Genomic DNA, 19,770 nt, shown 5'->3' on the forward strand with positions numbered 1-19,770 from the left:
CTGCTCTTTTCAGCTGTAGCTGCTTGCTGATTGATACCAGTGTTCTCTCCCTTTTATCTGTGCAGGTTGACCACATTTTGGATCGGTTAATTATCCGTGGAGGTGTTTGGATCGGGTCTCTCTTCTATGCAGTTTAGTTTATGTACATTGGGTTCAAGTACATTTTTCCACTGATCAGTTTTGGTCAAACGTTTTGGAGCTGTGAAGACCTTTACTCTACAGGGCTAATGGCAGTCCACAGTTCAGGAGGGTCACAAACATTGGATCTAAAGAGACTACTAAGTTTCAGTTCCAAAATGGTCTGAATCTTAAGGAGCTCGTCTCGCTGAATGCATTTAAAGTGATTCTAAATGACTTGGAAGAAATGGGCTGTAGATGTTTTGAATGTTGATGGGTGTTTAGATAGTTTATGTCTCAGCAATTTGTTACCTGTCATCTTTTTCTTTAGTTATATGTCTGGAACTGTGCAACTTTGCTGCTGCCTTTCTAGAAAAAGAGATCTTAAAGAGGTTTAATCTCAATGAGACTCCAGTGGTGGACTCCGGATGTTTGAGGAGCAGTTTGAGCAGGCAGAAAAAAAAGGGCACCAGACATATGTGGTGGGCCACCAGCACACAGAAAGTTGTGACGAGAGGGCACTTGACCATGTTTTGTCCACTGGTAGGGCACAGAAGAGGGCACTTTTGCAGCGCTTTGTTTTTTGTTGTTGTTCCTCCTGGCTTTACAGAGCTTTATAGTGAGTCTGAGCTGTCCATCTCACAACTTAACTGTTTTGGTTCATTGACCACAGCCTTGTTTTTGGCTGTTTTCAGCAAAAAGCTCTTAAAAATGCACTGTATGCTAACCTTGTCAGGATCAAACGGCAGACAAACACAGTGAACAACAAGCTGGTGAACAAAGTGGAACATTTAGCCATTAAAGTGCAGACACTTCCCTCAGATAACCAAAATAACAACATTTTAGTTGGTTTTTGCATTACATTGCCTGCACCAGGGATATAATTTGCTTTAAAGCCATAATATCCTCATTGTAATGTCCAGCTCCTCCAGCTCTGGTCGGCAGTCAACATTACAGTGTCAACACCCGACAATGGAGGTCACCTCTGTGGATCGCTGCTGCACTCAGGTTGATAAACGGGAATAAGAATAAATGCACTTTTTAATCCCAAGCGTTAAAACTTGGTAAATGTCTTTAAGTTTTGTTTTGATAAGGAGCCCCCTAGCGGCAGACATTGGGACACTTATTGTACATTAAAATACATTTTCTTGAGTGTGTTTATGAGATTTAAAGTGTGCAAATGAGTTCTGATTGGACACACGCACACAAAATCCCTCTTTTTTTCATTTATGTTTTAATGGTGCTCTTTGTATGAAAAGTTTATTTTTGAGTCTCATTTCCAACTCGTCAAATAATGACGCTTTGGGATTGCAGGACGGGTCGGCAGCTGTCCCAAATGAGACACAATGAGACTAAAAAATCAGCTTTTCTTACAAATAGCACCTTCAAGGTAAAGGTCCCCATACTTGGAGGGTGTTTACAAACACTGCACTAAATGAATGCTAATGCTCGATAAATGATGACTGTGTAAAAAGGAATCTTTTGCTCACAAGTTGCCAACGTAAAAAGGTGATAATATATCAGCTATGTGTTCACAAGTTGTGTCAGCTGCCCCCAAGTGGCCAAAAAAAAAAATAAAAAAAAATAAAATAAAAAATCAATAACTGCAGGTTTAATTAAAGTCAGGCCTCTTTAAGTCACCCCTGCTGGGCTGTCCTGAGGATAACTCAGCTGGCAGCAGTTGTCTTTGATGTAAGAAAATAATATCAGAGCTGCACACACTGGTTGGATATCCGTCCCCCCCCAGAGGAGAGGAAACCCTTTTGTCAATGAGTTTTGACTGATGACAGAGAAATTTTTTTTTTAATTTACTTATTTTTTTGCTCACGAGTGAGTAACTCAGTTCATGCGCAACGTTGTGAGTCCTTGTCGAGGTTTCCCATAACTGCGCAGAGAGAGAGAGAGAGGTAAAGAGAGACAGAGAGAGAGAGAGAGAGAGAGAGAGAGAGGCGGAGAGAGAGCGCTCCTCCTTCTTCTCCTCCTCCGTCTCTTCTCCACCACTCATCCCGAAAAGCCAACCCAAGACGGTCTGTCCTCGGCGGAGTCCTCTCATCATTCCCCCCCCCGTTCAACATAATGGGAACTGAATTAAAACAGCAGTGGTTCGTCCGTCTCCGGCACTTTTCCGTTTCCACCTCAGCAGGAGCGTTTGTCTAACGTGGCTCTCCTCTTCGCTAAATAACAACTTCTTCTCCTTCTTCTTTCCTGGTATTATTTTTGTAAATAACCAAACCTGCGACTTGTTACTAAACTGCTCCGGAAGAAGGTCGTGTTGCTGTTGGATGGAGGATTTAGAATCGGTGAGTTGTTTGTTTGTGTGAGCTGTGTTTTTAGTTACCAACCTGTTCGGGGAAATGATCTCCCTTTTGCTGATTCTGTGTTGAGGATGAGTGGCCAATCTGTCACCCAGAACATTCAGAAATGTCTCTTTAGAATCGGGTCACAGGCATCTAAATTCAGTCGTGAGTCGATTCTGAATAATCCTGAACTACTTTCGTTAATTTGGAGTAAAATGCAGATTCATCTGTGGGTTTTCTTGCTGGAACTCAACAGGTTTTTGATCTCTTGCCTGCATCTCTCTCTCTCTCTCTCTCTCTCTCTCTCTCTCTCTCTGTCTCTCTCTCTCACACACACACACAAGAAGACTAGCCTTGTAAATGTGCCTGTTTATAGAGAAGACAAACCTACAAATGTCCCTTTACATGATGCAGCTGCTTTGCTGTGAGCTGTGGTCCTGAGGAGGATGCTTCTTAACCGTAACTCAATAGAGAGGATGTGAGAAATACAGCCTTAAAGTAATTATAGGGAAGATGATGCTTAGAGGAAATTGCAGCATGTCCCCGTAATCACATTAAAGCTCACCCCATCAAATATAAGTTATTTTATTTTGCACTGTAGAGATTTCTCACCCTAAGTGTGATGTTCAATTGTATTTGCATTAAAGATACTTTTTTGCTGTCTCAGCTAGACCGCCTTGTTAGGATTCATCCCTTACTCGATTACTTCCTCGCCAGATCTGCTTGTTTGCCATCCCTTTGCTCTCTGACACATCTCTATCGCCCGTTTATCTCGTTCTCTTTATCAGCCGGTCTCACTCTTTCCTCACTGACCTTCCTGCTCTTACAAACCTGCTCTCTTCCCTTTTATAGATGGTGAATGAGCTGAAGTCAAGCTGGTTGTGAAGGTGCTGGACTTGTTCCCCTCTACGCCCCAAGCCGGACACAGCATGGCGGCGGGAGTAGCGGCATGGCTTCCCTTTGCCAGGGCGGCAGCCATTGGCTGGATGCCCGTGGCCAATCTGCCCATGCCAGTGGCGCCCACTGAGAAGAACAAGCGGCAGGATGAGCTAATCATTCTTAATGTCAGTGGACGGCGTTTCCAGACCTGGAGGAACACCCTGGACCGCTATCCAGACACTCTGCTGGGGAGCTCAGAGAAAGAGTTCTTCTTCAACGAGGAGACCAAAGAGTACTTCTTCGACCGGGACCCTGACGTGTTCCGCAGCGTTCTCAACTTCTACCGCACAGGCAAGCTCCACTACCCACGCTACGAGTGCATCTCCTCCTATGATGAGGAGCTGGCTTTCTTCGGCATCGTCCCAGAGATCATCGGCGACTGCTGCTATGAAGAGTACAAAGATCGGAAGAGGGAGAATGCAGAGCGTCTGATGGATGACCAGGAAGACAACAAGGACGCAAAGCTGCCCAACATGACCTTCAGGGAGACCATGTGGCGGGCTTTCGAGAACCCCCACACTTCCACCATGGCCCTCGTGTTCTACTACGTCACTGGCTTCTTCATTGCTGTCTCCGTCATCACCAATGTGGTGGAGACGGTGCCCTGTGGCTCATCACCAAACATGAAGGAGGTTCCATGTGGTGAGCGCTACACCGTGGCCTTTTTCTGCATGGACACGGCCTGCGTCATGATCTTCACCGTGGAGTACCTGATGCGCCTGTTCGCTGCGCCCAGCCGCTACCGCTTCATGAGATCCGTCATGAGCATCATCGACGTGGTGGCAATCTTGCCCTACTACATTGGCCTGGTGATGACTGACAATGAGGACGTGAGTGGCGCCTTTGTGACGCTCCGTGTTTTCCGCGTGTTCCGTATCTTTAAGTTCTCCCGTCACTCGCAGGGCCTGCGTATCCTCGGCTACACGCTGAAGAGCTGTGCCTCGGAGCTGGGCTTCCTGCTCTTCTCCCTCACTATGGCCATAATTATCTTTGCTACCGTCATGTTCTACGCAGAGAAGGGTTCAAGCTCCAGCAAATTCACCAGCATCCCAGCCTCCTTCTGGTACACCATCGTTACTATGACAACGCTCGGGTAAGAGCAGAGCAGACACCTCTTTTATCTGGTTGCAAGTGCTGTGTGCGTGTGTGTGTGTGCGAGCGGATATCTGCCTCTGTGTGTGATGTGTGTACATGTGTGTTTGCAGTCGGGTCTGTTGTGTGCGAGCAAATGTTTGATTATGATTTTACTTGAATTATGTGTCTGACTCCGTTGCCCAAAAACCCGCAACTGCTTCAGGAGTCGCCACCAACCTTTCAAAGATGTACTTCACAAACTTTCCGCATAATGATAAGAGACTACAGAGAAAATGCACTCTTCTCTGCACTGTGTTTTTACAGCTGGCTGTATTCTTCTTGAGGAAAGCAGCCATCAAGATGTCCAGTTCGAGTAATGGCTGTGCCATTGCATGCCCTTTATACATAACCAATAACAGAGAGAGAGAGAGAGAGAGAGAGAGATAGGAGATTGCAGAGGAAAAGGGAAAACTTGAATGTGAAGCAGAAACATTAGATAGGAAATGGAGAATCATAGATTACACCATTACCTTCCACTCCTACTTGCCCCGTGGTGAGTGTCAATGCTTTTCCAGTTCAGAAAGAACTGAAACAGTGACTTTGCATTTCGAGAGCTCTCCTCCTTCTCCACTCGCTCTTTGTTAGTTACACTAGTTGCTGGCCTTGAAAATTAAGTGCCTCTTGGTACAAAGGCGCTGATGCAGAATATTAAAATGCTCCTCATTCTAAGAGGAGAGTGAGTGGTTCAGTTATATTTGCGTAAACAGGCAGATGTAATTATTGTCATTAACTCACAACTTTTAAAAGGACTAAATGTTGTTATTGTGCGCTGAATGCCTAATTGACCTGATGTTTTGTTTGCTTTTACAAGGTCATGAATTGGCTTTGAGGAGCATTTTGATGCATTCACTTGTCATCATATATTTCCACCAGTCGTTTTATGATAGTGAGGGGAGGTACGCATATATCATTAATTTAACACTTGGTACGCACACACACTCAGGGATCACACACTCAGGGTTCTGTGATGCGGCACTATTAGGCCTAATGGTAATGTCTTTCATGAGCGTCCCCTGTTGTGGATGTGTGAGTCAGGCTGAGAGGCTGACAAATTGCAGCATCCTGCTAAATGTCAGAGTCATGGAGGCCATAAATGGCTCTGAGCTCATTGCCGTGACACACTTGGCACCCTGTTATCATGTCCTGCCATTCACAACCTGCTCGGAAGATCTGGTGTTGAGCAGATGTTTGATTCCGGACCGGTTCTTTGGTCCGTGGCGTTCTCTGCTTGATCATGCCAGTCTCTCACACAGTGCCTGTCTCTTCCCACTGGAGTGAGACCTGAGATGCTAAACGTGTCTCCTGTTGCTTTTACAGTGGGATTGTGGAAGAGCTGTGTGTGTGTGTGTATGTGTGTGTGTGTGTGTGTGTGTGTGTGTGTGTGTGTGTGTGTATTAAGAGGGGGGTAGTTGTTGAGCTTGGCCTCATCAATAAAGCAGGGGCCAGAAGTGGGTGTCAGAGTGACTAATGATGTGGCCCACTGCATCTGCTGACTAATGTAAACCTGCCTGACATTCTGGTCTCTGCTCTCGGTTTACGTCATAAACACACACAAACTAACCACACACACACACACACACACACACACACACACACACACACACACACACACAGATGATATTTAAGGCATAAGGCAAACATTTCTGTGTATTTGCATTTGTGTGCATGTTCAAAGATCTTGTATGTGGGTTTTTTTCTTGAGTGGGCGTAAGTCTGTTTCACGGGGTCTTCCAGTGAATGTGATTTCAGATTCGCAGGCAACATCTTTGTTGGAAGTTTCTCCACTCTTTCCCCCAATAACTTGCATTTAAATGTGTGGAAAAGTATCTAGAGTTTTCTCGATGCAGCAATTTTATACTCATCTGACTAGATAAGATGAAAGCCAGCTCCCACAGACGATGTTTTCCTTGACTTCTCGTCTTGTTGTCTAGGTGCCTCAGGGCTTAGTGTTATGCTGTCGACAGTGTGTTCTACTTTGTTCTCCTCGCGGAGATGCTCGTATCATCTGCACTCTCATGTTTAATTTGCTGCTAACTTGTGAATGTTGCCCCGGTATCTGTGCGGGACTCAGAGTATGTGTGTGTTTTGATTTTTTTGTCCGTGTGTGTATGTCAGATACTGTGTTTACATGCACATGTGTGTATTCATTAGCTTTAAGACTAACAGCAACAAGGGTGTCCTATATGTGCCACAACCATGCTAGTTTGCTCACAGTGGCTTTTTGAGTGTTTTGTTTATCCAACAATATTAATCCAGCCTCACTCACAATCCATAATCCCCCAACAACAATGCTGAGTAAAACACCAGGTGAATAGCTTTTTGAAGTGCAACTCTCCTGCAGAGTCTGGCCTGAGAGACACAAGACGCAACCAGACATCTAGTCATTGCATCTGACTTTTTGGTTGTATCAAAAGCGGATTAAAGGCAGACAGAATTGCAGGGGACATATTTTGGAATAAACTGGCTTTGGTACAAACAAGATAACAGTCTGAAATCCCCCCCCAAAAAAAGCACACCCTAAAGGCAGCGCTGCTCCTCATGACCAACTGGACAAAAAGAGATTTAACCACCCATGCAAGTTAAAAAGCCACCAACCAACACTGCAATCCTCAGAGCCCTGTGCTCACTCTATAGCAGAGCTAAACAGCTTAGCTCAAATCCTGCAAATGAGGGGCAGGCAGGCAGTCAGGCACACAGTGGTGAGGCTTTAGCTAAATCAGAGACATTTAGGCAATAGGACCTGTGAGGGATTTTGTTCCCCAGGTTGTTAAACAAATTGATTTTGACCTTTGAGTGATAATAACTTTGAGCATTTGTCATATTTGGTTGAACCTGTATTGTAAACTGTATCCTGGCAGGGGAAGAGCAAGAGATGTTTTTTGTGTGAGAGAGAGAGAGAGAGAAGCAGCAACTGCTACAGTAAACAAAAGCTTTTCATTACTGGTCCATATAGACTTCATGTTGCTGAATTCTCATTTGCATTGTGAAAGAGACATCATCAGCTGATGAAAGAAAACTTGACTTAATTGTCCTATCTTGCTCCCAGCAGCTGAGTTTCTAATGATCACTAACAAGACCTTTTGTCTTTTTGTTTTTGTTTCATTTACTCATCATGATCTGTTCAGGGAATTTTTTGTATATGTTTAGCACAGGGACAAAGTGCTTTAATGGCTTGCTTTTTATTCATAGTAAAATATATTGTCAAAGCTAAACCTCTTAACGCAGGAGCAAAAGTTTTTCCTCCTTTAAAGTCCTCTGTGCTGAATGTCAAGCTGAATTTTATCAAATGAAGGTGGACTCGTAAAAGTGTGCCATAAAGATGCCCACTTCTGTTTTTCATCTCTGGAGCAGCTTACCCCAAAAACCTCTCTCTGTTGTTATCCAGATAGAGTAAAAAGGCGGCTTCAAACCTTATAGAACTTCACTTCCATCAGCCTGCTGCTGAGACTCTAGGGGTCCACTATATAATGAGGCTATTGTGACTGATTGAGGAAGTCAAGCTAGCACCATTACAGCTCATGTATACACCACTATTAGCTGTGTTAGCTTTTAGAGTAGAACCTAAAAAGTCAGCTCGTGATTTTTCAATTGACCAATTAGATCTTTGTAGGCAGAATTAGGAATGTTGATATAATTTCCCTGCATCGCTTACTAGCTACAGAGCTAACTGCCGTTAAGTTTGAGTTTAAGTTAAAAAGTCTGTTTCTATCCTAGCAAACTCGCAGCATGTTTACACCAAATTTCTAAGCGTTAAAGAGGCTATGTTAAACCTTACAATGCTTGGCTGTAGTTTAAATGGAAGCCTGGTGTTTGAAATACACACAGTATTTCAACATCAGACATGCTTAGGGTCAAAATTAGCCAAATTCTGGCTGGCATAACAGTAATTAATTTAGCTAACCTTTTACAACATTAGGCAAACTGTAAAGACAACAAGATAGTGGGACAGTTTCAGATGTTAGGTATTAAAATTATTCTAAACACATCAAGGCCTCAATATTATTAAACTGACGTTAGCTTCCTACCAGGATAATGCTAAAGAACTTACTGCCAGATCAGTGTCAAATGTTACAACTAATACAATCAATGGACTATCTGCAAAGACAATATTCAGCTATGAGTTAACCTAGTGAATATAGCATTTTCGTTTCTCCTCACTTTTCCCTCCTTTTTGCCATTTCCCTCCAAAAGCAAGATGTTTTGCGTACAACATATGAATGATTTTGGTTTCCTTGTCACGTATAACCAGACTAGTTGCATACATCACATTGAAAAAGTGCTTCTTCTAAAATAAATGTGTCCCACAACCCCCATAAAGTGGTTGTTAATTTACTCGGCCTCGAAAAGCTTTTGCTTTTTTAAGTAAACATTCAAGATCTGCATAATTTTTAATATATATTGATGGTAAAATGGCTGTGCTTTTGCTCATTTTCACACCAAAATATCCTTTTCAGAACATCATCCCCGCTATTTTATTATTACATAATTTGTATTTGATGTCTTGCAGTCATTTTACAAGGCTGTAACTGACAAAGCAAACAGTGTATATTTGTTAGAGCAATACAAAACAGTTCTCGTAAAATGCAGTCTATTGTATAACAAGACATACCCGCTGCTCCCTACGCTTCTTGTCATCTTTGCGGACTCATTAGGCTGTATTGCATGCATAAGTATTGATGAGAGCTGGAGTGTTCTGGTTGTGTTGTAGTCATTAGCATAGCCACTCCTGAGTGTGATTAATATCCTTATCAAAGACCAGCTTCTTTTGATCACTGCTCCTCCAAGATCAATGCGCTGCTCTGTCTCCCAGACAGTCATACAGGACCTTGCACATACGCTCCTGTTTGCTGCGGCGCTGCATGGGTTGCATGTGCATGTTGATGATGTACTGTACTTTGAGTGTGTGTCCCTGATTGTGTACATCGCGTTCACACCGTAAATGTCTGTCCATACAGTATCTTCAAAGTATGCATGTGTTAACACCCTCTTTCACAACTCCTTGTCAACAAGCTCAGATTTATAGAGTCTTTATTTTGGAGCCAACAGCCTGTGAAAGACGATGATCAATGCAGATGAGCGAATATTGATTTGGGCAGTAGTAAGAAATGTGGCGGCCATTGTTAGTGCTACTAATTAGAATTGGTGATGAGAGTATGACTGAAAGATAGCACCTAAATGTGATGCCACTGACCCCTTATCTTGGATTTATGAGAGCAGTTAAGGAAGTAATTTGTCCATGGTGATTTAGGTCTAGTCTGTTCATGACCTTTTCTTTTGTGAGGTCAGGATCAGTGCTGAGCTGACCTGCACTCACATCAATTAAGACTTATTTGAAGTTTGCATAATGATATGAGATCATGAGTGCATGACACGCCTACAGTACTGCAGTGGGGTCGGGGCGTGAATGATTCATGGGTCTATCATGGCTACTGTAAATTCAACATGTAAGAAGAGATGTGAGATTAGAGCACTCAGCGTTCTGGTTAATTAGAAGCCATGTAATGAAATCTATGTTGAAATGCAAATCATCTACTCCGCTGTGTGTACAGTCAGAGCACTCCAGTGCATACACTGAACCAAATTTATATATATATAAAAAAAGTCCCCTTCAATATCCCCAATTTTCTCATTAAATCAAGATTAATTATTCATGAAATACTAAGAGTTATTATCATGGGTTTTCAAGGGATTTACTCATGGGATTGATATATGGAGATTTTCCAGGCAACATTTACGTTTACATTTGGCAGACAGTCTTATCCAAAGCGACTTACATTACTCTTCAGTATTCATCATTTAGACAACATCATCAGTTCAAGTTAAGGCATTAGCTGAACGTAATGATGTGTGCTGTACTAACCTGCTTAAACTCGCTTTCTAGCATAGATTTCAGTTTAAACAGCACCTGGCAGCCAGTCGGACTTTACTGTTAAATATTTTCTTTTCTGTTGAAAATATTGGACAGGCATATTGGGGGACGAACCTAGAGCAGCAAAAACTACTACTACTTACTTTACTACATTATGTAAAACAAAGCTTTGAGCGGGTTGTGTTGAGTTGGTACTATCAACATTATTCTCACACAGAGAATCCCTGATTTTTATTCAAGGCAACAGTTTCATTCGGTCGCCTGTCGCTATAACTTCTGGGGAAACATCAAATGATACTTCAGAGAGTGACGGAGAAAGTTGGCAAATGTGACTTAATGTGATTAGAACTTGAAAACATGACCTCATCTGTGAATATTTCTGCCGGAGTCACGTCAGATAGATTTTCATCAGCAATGGTGGTTGCTTAAGAATGAAGACAACAAATCCCATGATTCCACACTACTTCACAACATCATCAAACTGTGTCTTTAGTTTCATTGTTTTAATTGAGGGAACCCAAGCAGTAGCCGTGTAAATGCAAATCAAACAAAAAAAATGCCAATTTCTACACAATGTTGCTTTAATAACAGTTGAAAATGGAGCCTAGAACAGCTACATTGTATACTAGACCACCATTTTTAGCACAGGGGAATACACAGGGGCCTACGAAGAAATAGAGCACAGTGAATTGTAATGGACATAAAGTCACAGGTCAAAAATGTCACTTCCAAATGATGTTGCCAGAAGCTTTTTTTGTGGTCTGTAGGCTGGCACAGTCATGTTTTTCTTCCCCTAACCTTTGTGTTTTTTGTCTTCTTTCTGTCTTTTTTTGGAGTAGCAAACAGCCAATAAAAGCTAGGGTACAATAGGCATCTGGCAGGAATCCAGCTGAGTCTACAAACTCTAAATAACAGCTAAGAGACTGGAAAGGCTTTGTAACTTAATTTTAATATATCAGGGCTGGCCATGAATTATGGATTAATTACTTCTCCTTACCCACACTGACAGTGGTGGGTGGAACCCAACAACACAGCATAACACAAGTCCAAATTCATAATAAATTGAATGGACTTAACAGATTATGCTCCTATTTCTCTTATTCCTGAGGAGAATAAAAGCCACGTTTGTCTATAATATCTTTGTCCTCACTTAGAGGCAAGAAAATGAAAGCTTAGCGAGTGTGAGGGTATTAAAAAAGCATTAGCACACCTAAAGTCACCTTTGGCCTTCAGATGGTTTCTATACAACACTGACCTCCAGCTGAACTCTGTTATTGAAATAAGTCTTCGTGATGGTGACACGCTCACACACATATACGCACAAAAGCATGTATCAGAAAAGTGAACCTCAACTTTCACCTCCCAGGTGTTATTCTCCCTCTGTTTGTCTGTCTTCCTCTACATCAGTCTCCCTTCAGAATGGAAAGAGTGATACTGTGCTCCATGCCACTGCCTCTCACCCAACCCTTCTGACCTCTATTCTCATTTCTCCAGCGACCAAAGAAAAACACCAGGAAGGAGGTCACAAAATAGAAAAGTCAGTCCATTTTCACCCCTCACACCTCAGCTGCTTCTTCTCCCTCTGTGTCTCTGGAGTGGCCTTTGTGATGGTCAGGGGTCGGCCAGCCAGTCAGTTTGCTGTATTCTGAACACTGAAATTTTGACCGTTAAATGAAATTTGATAAGGAATTTTTTTGTCTCCAGATGGCAAATCATATTGACTTGATTACCAATAGGCAAAAAAAAATCCTTTGTCCAAGACTTAAGTTAGTGCAGCCAACACTAATTAATTATTGGCTGTGAGCTTTAGAGTGATTATGCTTATAGTGGTGGACAATATGGATAAAATCTACCTCCACATTTCATGTGATAGCATCAGGATATCAATTTTCTATTGAGTACATTTTCTGGAAATGTAGTTGAGAAACATAAACAAATAATTTCCTTTTCTTTTTTCTTCTTCTTAATTTTTGGAGCTAGAACTCTCAAATAAGTCCCAAAAACTTGGCCTGAAGGACTTGGAAAAGACAACATGCAACATATTTTTGATATTATGATAAAATACAACCCATATTGAAGTTTGTATCACACTATTCATATTTTCTGGATTTTATTGATTTCCCTGCTCCAACATAGCATGCCAAGAGCATTCAGCTCAAAACACAGCGTAGGCCAAGTCTGACAATGAAGAGCCCCATTAGCAGGATGAATCCATGAATACCATAGTTCTTAGTTAGTTTTTGTTTTCTGGTATGTTGTACTAAGAGGGCAACCGATAAGGGTTTTAAAGGCGGACATAAAAATGATTAGTTGGAAAGAAAAAGCTGATAGGCCATTAATCGACCAATACCCGTCGCTGTTGGAAATTTGCTTTACCTTATTTGAAACTGGATAACTGTTGAACTAAAGATCAAACTCAAAGTAATAAATCCCTAAATTAAAAAATAAATGTTTCATTTATTTTTTTTCCCTCAGTGTCACTATTTCCAGTTGACATTAAGTCCATGTAAACTGGTGATGTACGTCCCCACGAGACTGGTGGAGGCTGCACAGCCATCTGCTGCTATCGAGCCAAGTTCCAACAATACAGATCGGGGTCCTATAGGCGCCAATGAATCGGTCGACTTGTAGTTGTAACGATTGTTAAAGACTAAAAGGGCTGCTTGCTTCTCTTCGGCTGCTTCTCCCACATTCACTACCCCTGACCTTCTCCGCCTCTTTTCCTATTTTCTTCTGAACTGATGTACATCCTGAGGCTGTTTGTGTGCATTCGTGTGTGCATGCCCAAGAAATGTTTACAGTCTGTTTGGGGGTGTTTGTGTCCAACTGTGAAAGCATATGTTTTCATGTTTAGGAGATTCTGTTTTGTAACTCAGTGTACCTTGCTAAAGCAATTATGTGCCTCCACGTTTAGTTTCGGCTGCTGATTGTGTGATACTGAGGTTGTTATAAATAGAGAAAAATCACTAAGTAATTTTCCAGGTGTGTGGTTTCTAGGTACACAGCAATACCTCAGTTTTCCCTGTTCTGCTCATACCAGTGAATGTAACTTACGACTGCATTGATCACCGAAGGGGACCCTATTTTTTTTATTTTGCCTGGTGGTCAGACGCACCTGAGCATAGGAGCACATATCCCCAAATCTCAACTGTGTGTTTAAATGCTGCACCTGAACGTGAATGGAAAATGGTTTGGTAACATTTGTTTGGGGGTTGTTTGAAGTTGATGCTCTAAAGAAAAAGCTAATTTAGGATACGAATGAACAAGAAGTATGGCAACAGTTTAAAATAACACAAGCCCAAGGAGTCTGGAATCTTTGACGTTGTACCCACTGGCTTCCTTAACATGACCTTCATTTGTCCTTGATTACAACAGCAAATGAAAATGGTCAATTTTTTCAGCAGATGAGAATTGGTCCAAGAATCTCAAAAGAAATCTGCAAACAATCAATAACCTTTGTATTAAGAATAAATAAGACGAGATTAAACATATACAAGGAACTGTGCCAGCAGCTGGTACCTGCTGCTTGTGTTTTTGTGTTTGAGGTCACACAAGTCAATACTGCACCCCAGTCTGCCTTCCAAAATCTGCCAGTGAAATGATTCTTTTCAGCTCTGCTAGATGCTCACTCAGCCTCCCCTGTTCTATTGCTGGTATGTATTTTATCCTCTTTTTCATGCAGAGATCTGGATGGTTGCCCATTTTTTGAAAAGAGATATCGAGCGCCAAGCCTTTAAAGCTTTTGCATTTACCTGGCCACCTGTCAGCCAAAGGGGAAGGGGGGGTTTGTTGTGGCCAATGTGACTGTGAAGGGTAATTGACAGGGAGGGTCTTTCAGTGAGGTATTTCAAGCATGTGCTTTATTTTGCCACCCCCTTTTGACGTGCCATGCATGTAAATGCTGCCCTGTTGCAGGACACAGTGTCCTGACTAACTTCATCTCAACTAACTGGGCAAAAGTGATTGGAGTGATGCTCAAGGTGCTGAAGGAAAAAAAAACACCTAGTATGTCAGACGTGTGAACATTTCATTATAGAAACTGTCTCTCCCTCTCTTCATCCCTCCCTCCCTGTCTCTCTCTCACTCTCTGTCACAGCTGATTGCCTTCGGCAACGGTCCTTCCAAGCCCACTACACTTGTGCCCACTCCTCCAATTCAATTACCAGCAGGCTCTCAGTGAGGAGCCTGAAAATGAGTCAGTGATTATCAGTTTTCAGGGTGTTTAGCAGCATCCTGGACAAGTGATGGCTGCTGCCCGCTGAGTGGCTGTAAAGGCGCTTGGTGAAAGCAAACCCACCACACCAAACCTCATTATCATTTCCTGCAGCATTCAGACTTTACTCTGTGAAGTAAAGAAGTGGACTCAGTCTGTGCAAACACATCAAGACTCATGTTTTGGCCTTTTGCCTGTTTCTAGCTTGGCTACCGCCTCGGCTCTTGTGATGACAGTGTCAGTTTGTCAGCTGGTTTCCACTTAGGTCCGAACTAAAACATATCTAGACAGCTATTAGATGGATTAATGACTCTTCATCTATCGGCATCATGAGATCAAAATTGTATTTGTCCAATACTTCGGTTTATGACGTAAACAACCAGTATCATGTATCGGGGATCATGAGAGTTTTTATGGACCAAGTTATGTATTAAACCTGTATTAATGTTAAGTTTTGTCGTGTTTGCCAACGTCGACACACTCTCTGACAAAACAAAACAATATGGGCCACACAATGTGGCAGATCTGGGTAATTTCATATCCAGGAAGTTAAGCTTTTTTGGCTTCGTGAGCAGCTTTTATAGGTATGACCGGGGCTCCACCTCGAAGCTGTGTCCAGATTCCCCTTGATCCATGGTGCTGATGTTGGTAATCAGCGCAAAGCATGGCTATGACTAAGGACAGCTTTCACAGAGCCGCTAACATGACTTTAGACTCCTGGTTTACTTCTTTACATGTTTCTCCTGTTGTAAGTTAAATCTTGGAATTGCAATATCCCTAATTCAATTCCACTTAAGAACCTTTGTTTCATGTTATCCCCTTCACTCTGTTTATTCTCTGTTTTTACTGTCACATGACCAATAACGGCACAAAAACAGAAGTCAAACTAAGGGAGGTCTGAGAGGAAAACAAGTTGCTGATTATACACCAGAATCCCTCAAAGTAATTACTAGAACAACAAACATTCATACCTGACTGCATTTCCAAACAGTGTTTACATTTTCTTCTGATAAAAAAAAGATAAGCTCTGAAGTGCATATACCTGTTTCAAGTAGCATAAACACTAAGTCCTCCTTGGTTTGCTTTCACTTTCTTGCATAAATAAGGGCTGATTTAAGAGGACGATTACGCCATTACTTAGTTATGCATTGTCGCAGTGGTTTTATTGGAGTGGCTCTTGATTTAGTTGGCTGTGAGCAAACACCAGTATGTAAACAATTATGGATTAGACAGTATTGTGTCCACTGGGCAGACACGCTCATTACCGGGTGGATAATGGGAGCTGAAAGTGAATGTGAGTGATAGTTCTTCATATATGTAGGCCAAGTTATAGAAATAAATCGCCTCTCATTTCCCTGTGGAGAATGTGATAAACGCTGTCTGAATGACTCTGATTAATCTCCTCAGACTCGCAGCCAAGGCTTTTGAACAGGTAGACGTCATTGTTCCACTTTTTTGTGCTCTGGCTCTCGCGCTGACATACATGCGTTTCCACTCAGTCCCACGCGCGCACACACATACACACCCTCTCTGTGTCAATGGATTTCTGGGCGTACTGTAATTCATAAACTGTGTTCTGTGCTGATTACCCAGGGTGACAAAAGCAATTGTTCTGCTACACTAAATCTGTGTGGATTAATGCTTGTCTCTGGAGCTGTTCCCTCTGTTAAGTGTATGTGTGTCTATGTGTGTGGGTCGTCCTCTCCTCTCCTCTCTACTCCACCCTGACAGCCTTGATCTTACTGGATTTCATGTTATGACATGTTGATTTGTTGCAGTTTATAAAAAAGTATACTCCTCACTTAATGGTTAAACGTGGTGCCCAATACTGATATTGTGTTGGAGGTCTCTTTCACTGTGTGTTATCATTCTTGTGTCATGACATGGACGTGGGGCATGTCCTTCACAAAGCTAGGAATCAACTTTTTTTGATCCAGATGTCTTTTGGGGATTACCCATGCTGAGGGATTAACCCTGCCATGTGCCATCTGACAGCGCCGAGCACTGCGAGGAGCATAAAAGTCAAGTCATGGACTAACACCATTAATAGATTTCGGTAAGCCGTTTTTCCCTTCAAAGGTTGACTGGTGGCAATATTAATTCAATTTCCAAACCCCACTCGTGAGTAGCCGTCTTCCACCTCTCCGCTCTGCGAGGAGCGAGGCCATGGTCCGCTGCCGCTCAATAAGAAGACTCCTCAAAGGATTTCCACCAGCCTCATTTCACAGGACACAATCTGCATTATGTTTTTAATCTTATTAGCATTGAATTAACAGCACATCAATGACCTGCTCAAAACGGAGAGCTTATAAATCCATCCAGTTCTCAGCTGATATGCAGAACAGATTTAGGAGCACTTCTTGGGGCAAGGGAATCATTGGAGCTATCAGTTTACTGTGGGTAACCAATCACGCTGAATGCACCAGAAGGAAACCACTTTAGCTGTTATGGGGAGACTGTCCATAACCTTGGTATCGTATACATAAACAATAGACTTCAATCTTACACGTGAGGGACAATTGAACACATGCGCTACACAAGCAAATTGATTTTTTGTTTCTCTGCAGAGACCTGTTAGATAGGATATAACCTCAATGTCCAGATGCAGCGTGTAATATAGAAGAGCTCTACCCTGGAAATGTGACGCTGTTAAGTGTACGTATTGTTGGCTGTGTGAGGAAATGGGGTTATAACATTCAGAGTCAGAGCATGAAATATATCAGCTGATGTTTCATTGAGAATCTCATCTGCAAAAGTGTCAATTTACAAACTCCAACACCGGATTTTATCTTTTGTTATCCAAGTATGTTTTTGGAAGAGCTTGTTCATTTTCTCCCATAAATCATTTTTTATAGATAAACGAGAAGAGATTTAATTTAGTAAGAAAAAGTCTTGAATGCATGTGCAATCCTAAATGCAATCTCACTTTATCAGCTCTCTTATCACTTTCCTTTATCTGATTCTCTTTATTACACATAACACACCACTGTCTCTGTCTCTGCCTCTCCTTTCTCTTCTCTCTCCACCGACAAAGTAATTTCGATGTTGTATAAAACAAATCTTTAAGATTTCATTGTTTTATCAAAAGCTGAACATTTCCAAGAAGCCATTATAATGCTTTTTCATTCTTCTTCCTTCCTTCCTCCCTTCTTCCCGTCCTTCCTTCCTTCTTTTCCTTCCTATGACTTTGAACTGGCATTGTGTGCAGGCACAACATCCCCTCCAACCAGGCTATATTGCAATTAATTTATCACTTTGTGCTCTACGCTCAATAGCCTTGGGCATGTGTAGTCACACAGCAGGAGAATCTCATTTCCCAGCATGTTTAAGAGGTGAAAGAGAGAATCATCTGCCGTTCATTATTATTACTACAAAAGTCAGTGATGAGGAGGAGAGGGATGTAGCATTAGGACATATAAAGACCATTTGTCTGATCTGTGAAATACACAAACATACAAATACAACATCGACTTAATCACATTTCAGCGGGTTGTCACATTTCAGAGAGTATTTTTGGTAATGAGAGGAAAAACACTAAACAGAGCCGGTGCTTCAGTGAAATTAATATCGAAATTTCCCGCTGCTGCTCTTGTAGAATGAGAATTAACTGTGTCTTTCTAAAGGGACTCACTGCTGATAACACACAGTAGGGAAAGGCGGTATCCAATGTTTGGTAACTTGAAATTTCCATTAGCTCTAATGGCAGTAATGGCACGTTACTCCAGGCGGATTCTGAAGTAATTTTAAAAGCCTCTGGAGGAAGAATCTAAAATAAGAAGTAAATCTAGGTGGTTGCTGTTTTACTGTCACAAGATGATCGCTGCACTCTGGCGAGTCATTAATCCTTTTAGTTACAGTGTGAATGTTTAAAGTACTGATCATTATCTTTCTTATATGTTTTGTTTCACTTAAATATACAACTTTTAATGCAATTCTGGAGAAAGACAGTTGATTGTTGGCTCTTCTTCCCTGGCCGCCACATTAGCACTTTCACACCGGACAAAAAACTCACTAACATCTGGCTTTTGTCTTCAATGTGAATGTGAACTCACTCCCGGGTAAACTGACTCTGCAGTAGTCACAGGTTTTCATCGTCTCCACCTCGGATCGGCTGTAATGTGATCAAAACAGCCGCACTTTCCAGGCTTTACGCTATGATGTGTGTTGAAGTCAAGGCCGGATGCTTGTTAATACTTTTCTATCCGTCTCTTTTCAAGCATCACTAGAGCATCATTCAGACAGTGCTGAGCTTGAAAGAGAGACTGGATTGAAAGACATTAAAAGATTGACTACCGGAGTGGCTTCTACGCCTGTCAGCTGCCTGATCAGTACTACGCATGTGCAACTCTCAACAGAGATCAGAAAGAAGCAAGATGTCTCACTCCTTAGCAACTTCTGTTTTTGTCAGCTCTGGAAAAAAACTATGCATCTAATTCAGAATATTATTAATTAAGAGTTTTAAGACAAGTTTGGCATCTTCTGGATGTATTCTCACAAGGTATATGATCTGCTGCTTTCTATTGTCCCCATTTGTGATAACAAACGTGACTCACAAGGAAAAACAAAACAGAACGGCAAACTCTTCTCCTGGCAATGTGAAAGCAGTTAATTGTCAATTTTTAGGGGGGTTACCTGGTCTAAATAAGTGGCGTATCTTTGATCCGTGCTGCCAACCCAAAGCTTTGTTATTTGGCAACCGGTGATTGAGACTCAACAATCTTTCTTTCTCCAGAATCACAATTGAAGTTGCATTGTGTTGCTTTAAAGATATATAGATTTAATATTTGGGACTACAAAACAACCTAATGCAAAAATAAAGACCTGAGAATGATTTAAACTTTTAAAAATAGGCCAACTTTGCTTATAAAAGCTACCAGCAGGCAATTTTCCCCACTTCATCCCTTATCTTCATACGTCTAAATTGGCTCTCTAAAAAGATTTTCCCCACGGCGCACCACAATGAAATAGGATAATACTGTCCATTTTAAAAATAATAACCTTAATAACATCGGTCTATGAAAAATGGGATTCGAATAAACAGCAAGTTTTTATCCATTTGCTGCCATTTTCACTATGCAGATCGCACAGCTGCTTCGAGGTTTGATGGCTCGCTTGTCATTTGCTGCAAATCAAAAATGCTCCGAAGCTGCACCAGGTGAAATCATTTTGATTTAGTGGTCACATGTCAGTAATGACAATGT

At 41.8% G+C, this 19,770-nt stretch overlaps 1 protein-coding gene across 2 annotated transcripts in view; it reads left to right on the forward strand.

The window, feature by feature from the left end:
- Window positions 1–3,343: 3,343 nt before the first annotated feature.
- Window positions 3,344–19,770, forward strand: part of kcnd3 (potassium voltage-gated channel, Shal-related subfamily, member 3) — a 107,651-nt gene continuing 91,224 nt past the window's right edge. For both annotated transcript variants that reach the window (XM_073470686.1, XM_073470685.1), the window contains exon 1: window positions 3,344–4,446. In XM_073470686.1, coding sequence (XP_073326787.1) covers window positions 3,344–4,446 — 1,103 coding nt within the window. The remainder of the gene's footprint in view (window positions 4,447–19,770) is intronic.

Source organism: Pagrus major, chromosome 7 (assembly GCF_040436345.1).
Source record: "Pagrus major chromosome 7, Pma_NU_1.0".
Classification (NCBI taxonomy): domain Eukaryota; kingdom Metazoa; phylum Chordata; class Actinopteri; order Spariformes; family Sparidae; genus Pagrus; species Pagrus major.